The following is a 5,683-nucleotide window of genomic DNA, read 5'->3' on the forward strand; positions in this document are numbered from 1 at the left end:
TGCGGCTCTCCAGTGGCCCTCATCACAAATTTGGAATGGATAAGATAATTCCCCACTGTGTTATTACATCTCTGCCCTACAAGGATAGTGGAATGTCCAATATAAAGGGTTTAGATGAAGCTACCTTACCCTGTGGGCCTTGGACCAGAAGTGGTAAAATGCTCCGGAGAGGAGTTTTGGATCCTCCTACTCCCTGGATGTCGACAGCTGGCTTTGTTGTGCCCCAGGTGCTGGGCCAATCTTTGGCAGAGATTATGGTAAGGTCTGCGCCCGTGTCCAGTAACCCAGACACAGATTTCTGTTGGCCTGAATTAGGAGAGAGAAGAGTACATTCTATTATAGGTCTGTCAAGAGTAACCTTTTGAGCCCAATTGATACAAATTCCCTGTTCAATCTGGGTTTCTGCCTCTATGGGTATGACCTGTGCTATTTGATCCACTGGATTAATCACTGTGGGTACAAAATTAGGTTTAATTACAACAGACACAACTTTAGGATCTTGGAGACTCATAACCATAGGTAACACAGTAATGCCTAATGCAGTTGCAGAATCTGTTCCTGTGATAACACCTTTACCTTTAAAATCTGAAACCTGAGAAGAAGCAGAAGCTAATAACACCGTGTGATACTCTGTTTTTTCTAAGGTTTGAGGTTTTGAAGTTGCTAGCTCCAATTTAAAGGCACCCGTTTGGGGTTTTTGTTGGGAACTGTTTGAGAGGGGTAGATTTGATTGCTTAAAAGAGCTTTTTGTGTCCACATGCCGCTCTAGGCACTCGTTAAGCCGTTTCCCGAATTCTGTGTTTTGTGAAAAGGTCTGGGTGATAGTGGATTTCCGTGTTTGTCAAATAGAGACCGACATTCTCCAGCCCAGCGTACTCCTTTTTTACATCTGGGGCAAAGGCCTGGATGAATGGTTTCTGAATAGTTTTTCCATTTTGAACTTGATAGAGAGAGTTAAGTTTTGTGTCTACTTGTTGAAGGTTTTTATTTTTTTTTACGCAAGAAAAATTAATTTGATCTTCCTTGTAGCTCACTAGTTTCCTAATCTCCAAAGCCATATTATCACAGCTTAAAATAAACTATGCACTGATTGATTGACTGACAGGGAGAAGGTTTTCTCATTTGGCTGGAAATGCGTTTGCTAGAAATCAGCGCTTTTTTTGCCAACCGTTTTTTTCTGAACATTTTATTCTACTTGAATGTTAAAATATTTGTTTCTGTACTGTTATACAGGGAAATAGCTTAGTACTGCTTTCCCCATATTAAAGTGCTTCATGTGCAGAAATACTTGGAGTGAATGGTTATGAATACATGTTCAAAGCTGCATATTCAGTATCAAATTTGAAGTCAGACCCAGATATGTGTAGAATAAAGCCTTTTCTGCCTTCTACTAGTTCATGTTGTTATCATTTATCTGCCTTCCCACATGGCAAGCTTTGCAAATAAGATAATTTTGCAGCAGTCTACAGCCAAATATTAACAGCTGTTCTGCATAGATTCAGATCCGAGCTTTTAATGCAGCTCATCTTCTAGAATGCCCTTTTATCATCAGGATTAAGGGAGAGACAACTGCTTTGCATTTTTCAGATGTAATGGGATTTGGGGTTTTACCAAGACTAAAGTCTCTTGATAAAAGCAGAGCATACAAGAGTGAAGAGAAGAAAGCTTAATATTAAATACGGTAGATAAAACTACAGATAACCTTTGGAAAGGAACACCTCAGTCACATGTAAAATAATATATTTAAAGAGAATATCTTTTATTTTTGCTTTTGGTGAAACGCACCAGTTTATGATTTCAAGCCTTATGAGATATATGACTGTTCAGCAAGGGTGAAAAATAGTTTCATCACCTACAGGTAGAAAATTGATTTTTACTCAGTGTAAGGAGATGTGTAGTATTTCTTCAAATCTATAGTCAGAAGCAGAACGCATCCCCTCATGCTGTACGAAATCAATTTAACAGAGCAGAAGGAAACTTAAGTATGTTCTAAATTGTAAAACAGATTGGAAACAAAGCAGTTCTGGAGATAGCACTAGCTATTGAGTGTATTAATGTTTACTGTACAATTGTAGAGGAAAGCAGCCTTACTTCATAAAGTAAGACAGCCACTAAATGGTTTGCTTTGCTTTTTTTCTCTTAAGTTGTTTTCTGATGATTGCACTTTTTACAACCAGGAGTGCTTCAATGTCTGGGTAGTATGACATCAGTTTAAAACAATGGGCAAAGCATCACTTAATTTCAAGTGGTCTTTTTACTGAGGTTTTGAGCCTCTGTGATGAGTATTGCACACAGGCACCTGAGTGATAATAACTAGCAGCAGTGTGATCTTTGCTACTTGCTCCAGATTGAAGCATGTCATGAAGGCAGCTGGTGGGAGGTTAGTGCCATGATAGGCAAGGAACCAAAAGGTTCCTTGATGCAAGGGAGAGCTACAATTACAGCTTTTGTAGACATAGTCATCAATGTTTGGCTAGTGTAGAAATGAGGGCAATTGCAGCAGTGAGACCCTCAGCTGCAGTTTATATGCCTTCCAGTTCAAGTAGATCCACACAGAAACTGAATTTGGCAACTCAGATAATGAAACCTTGCTCAGATATGGCAACAAGAGTTGTAGGCATGCTTTTGGATTCTGGTTTAGACAACTTCATGTTATATTAATATTAGTACAAGCAGAGCAGGTTTGCCCTTAACCACTTGTACAGATGTGGTAAACCGGTATTGAGCCTTGTGTCGTAATAGCTTCACCACTATTGAATTGCAGTCTCCTGGGATCAAAGCTAGATTCTTGTTTTGCCTGCTGGACTGCTATGAAGGCGTGCAGTGTCTCAAAGTCGTGTAATGGTTTTATGAGCCTGGAGAGACATTATCCAAGGGTACCAATAGCTGGTAACCCAGTTTTCTGGAGGTGATTACAAAAATGGCTCTGCTGTAGAATATGTAGCTTGAAGGTCTCAATCAAGTCCTAGTAGACACAGGATTCTACCAGAGCATAGTCTTGTGTAGTACAGTGCCACAGAGACCCTGCGTAAGAGGTCATGCTACTGGGTGTTGAACACAATTTGCAGGTGGGGTTTGATATATTGAAATTTTAAGAAAAGAAAACTGGTTGAATTCTCTGGAGCTGGCTTTTTCTCTAATGGTATGCAAGTAACTAAAAAAAATTACAAAATATTAAAAGAGGAAAATGTGCAGTGAAGAATAATGGATGGGGGAAGAATAACATTCTGAGTAAGAAGTATAAAGGATGGGGAAAAGAAAATTTAGAGAGAAGGAGGAAACAGTACTGTCTGCACCTCTGCAAATGCGTGTTTTCATGCACTTTGGAATCTGCAGATCATCTATCAAAATTACTGAGAAAGTTGCATGAAAACATGCTGGAGCACTGGCACTCATCTCTCTGCACTTTAACTGACTCAGTTCCCACCAGTTTAGACATCTGTCTGCAAACACCAGATAATCTTTCACACCAAAATTTCAGAGAACAGTCATGAAAACAGAAATTTCTGTACTTGTTGAGGCTGTCCAGGTAAATGCTCCCATCTGTTACAATATGAGGAAAAAATTATTTTCTGTCCAAAATAGTAATTGAGCATACCTCTACCAAAATGAATAACATTTTGTATGTGCTGGTGAATTTGGCTTAAGAGACTCTGTAAATGGCTGAACAGCATGAGAGATCAGTAAGATGCTTGCACTTCAGCCATTTGTATTTCAGTTGATTATACATTTCTCTGTGTGTGTTGTCTGAACAATGCTTAATTGTATCTGAATTTTAACCTCTTAAGAAATCCACATTGCAAAACTTATTCCCACAGTAGATGGTGGGATCTGGGGAATATCTAGGCTAGGTGACTTAAATACAGAATGTAATAGTTTTTCCTTGAATCTAGGGCCTTTTTCTTTTTAAAGAAATCCCTCAGATCAATCCTAATCATATCATAGGATGTGGTATCACTGCACATCATGCAAATTGACTTCACGCAAGCCTTCTTGGAACAATTTGGCTGGTTTTCTGTGCATGTGTATCTGTACAAATAGCCTTCCAGGTTGGGATCTGTTCATGTTCAGCATGAGCTGCAGAGTATGCTTTTTTGACAGCTTGGTCAGGTGCATTGGTACATCTCTGAATTCAAAGAATTATCTTAAGAGAGATTGAAAAATGTTACATTTAATCTTTTCAACAAGAAGTCATTGTATACTGCCTTTGAGAAGACACCGGGAAAACTTCAGAGTAACAAAATGTTATTTGAATTTGATAGCTTGAAACGATCAGCAGGGAAAAAATGTCATTTTGGTCATTAAAGTAACACTCCACAGCTATTTGATCTACCAAAAAAATAGCATATTAAATGAATGTTTGATAAGGAAAGAATCTGTGGCTACACCTTTTAACCACTTCTTATTGCAAATTAAAGCTTATATATAAAATTTCAATCTGCCTTTTTGCTATATCCAATCTTAGTGATATACCTGTTCCATATACCATCAAAAACCTAAGTCATAGCACCAGGACTAAAGAATGGTATCTTCTTGGTCAGGGATTTTTTCACAATTATCAAGTTTTACTGTGCTGAGATTTCATATATTAAACACATTTTACATCAGAAAATACATGCTCTCTGTATGCAATATCTTTATATATACAAGTATTTGCAAAGCATGGCCAGCAAACTGAATAACTTACTATGTCTCTGGATTTTTGCCCTTCTGATACTGTATTCAAACTGTCTTTTTATTGCTGAGTATGAGAGTTAATTTCATTGCCTAATTTTATTTAAAACCTGTGTAGGAGCCCCAAACCAGCTCTCATCAAAAGGAGGCTTGGTAAATTTGAATCACAAACCTTGGAAAACAAGGCTGACAAACATCTCGTGATTCAAGAAATTTGGAACCTTGTCCTGAAACCTGTTGATGTGCAACCCTGAGATATAAACCTGGCTCCAAGCAAAATTAAGAAAGGACTTTTTGAGATGATTGTTAAAACCATGTCTAAACCTCTGTAATCCCTCTATCCCCCATGTAATCCTACTTGAAGAAAAATTAACTATTTGGAAATCGCAGTAAAACCTTGTGTAACTCCTTAATTAACATAGGTTGTCCCCTTCATTAACATGTCCAGCCCCAATACCTTTAAAATTGTGTTCTCGCGTTCAATAAAGCATTCCAGTTTCCCCCATACTGGAATCGTGTCTAGCTTTTATTTTTCAGAGTGCCACTAACCTGCACAAGTTCTAAATTTATATGCTGATTTCTGTGTGGGGCTTTCCTGCTGAAAGTGGAATCCAGTCTGTAAACCTATGATGCGGGACTTAAATCAATTGTTGTGATTTTATGTTACAATGACAAAATTATAGAAAAACATGACTGCCTGAAGCCCTGATAGTAAATACTGTAAAAATGGTAATAAAATGAAGGATGTTGAAATTAACAGCTTGGTATTGAACTGTTTTTTATACTTGCCTATGACAACAGTAGTTGTGTGTTACATGGGTGCAAATATCGATACTTTTTAAATGGTAAACTTTCTGTGTGGGCACATAGTATTGTGTCTGTAAACTCCTCTTAGCATCAGTGCCTCCTCATGATTTTGTCATTCTCCTTCTCCCTCTCTGGCCAGTGGATCCCTCAGTGTGTGATTTCCCAGGATCATCATCAGACTTAGCAGATCTTTCCTGGGAAA

The 5,683-nt window shown here is 38.1% G+C and overlaps 1 protein-coding gene across 1 annotated transcript in view; it reads right to left on the minus strand.

The window, feature by feature from the left end:
- LOC108506489 (endogenous retrovirus group K member 9 Pol protein-like) overlaps window positions 1-911 on the minus strand; it is a 3,745-nt gene extending 2,834 nt beyond the window's left edge. The window contains exon 1 of the mRNA XM_017833563.1: window positions 130-911. Coding sequence (XP_017689052.1) covers window positions 130-517 — 388 coding nt within the window. The 5' untranslated portion in view covers window positions 518-911. The remainder of the gene's footprint in view (window positions 1-129) is intronic.
- Between the last annotated feature and the right edge of the window lie 4,772 nt (window positions 912-5,683).

Source organism: Lepidothrix coronata, unplaced genomic scaffold (genome assembly GCF_001604755.1).
Source record: "Lepidothrix coronata isolate B3197 unplaced genomic scaffold, Lepidothrix_coronata-1.0 Scaffold216, whole genome shotgun sequence".
Classification (NCBI taxonomy): domain Eukaryota; kingdom Metazoa; phylum Chordata; class Aves; order Passeriformes; family Pipridae; genus Lepidothrix; species Lepidothrix coronata.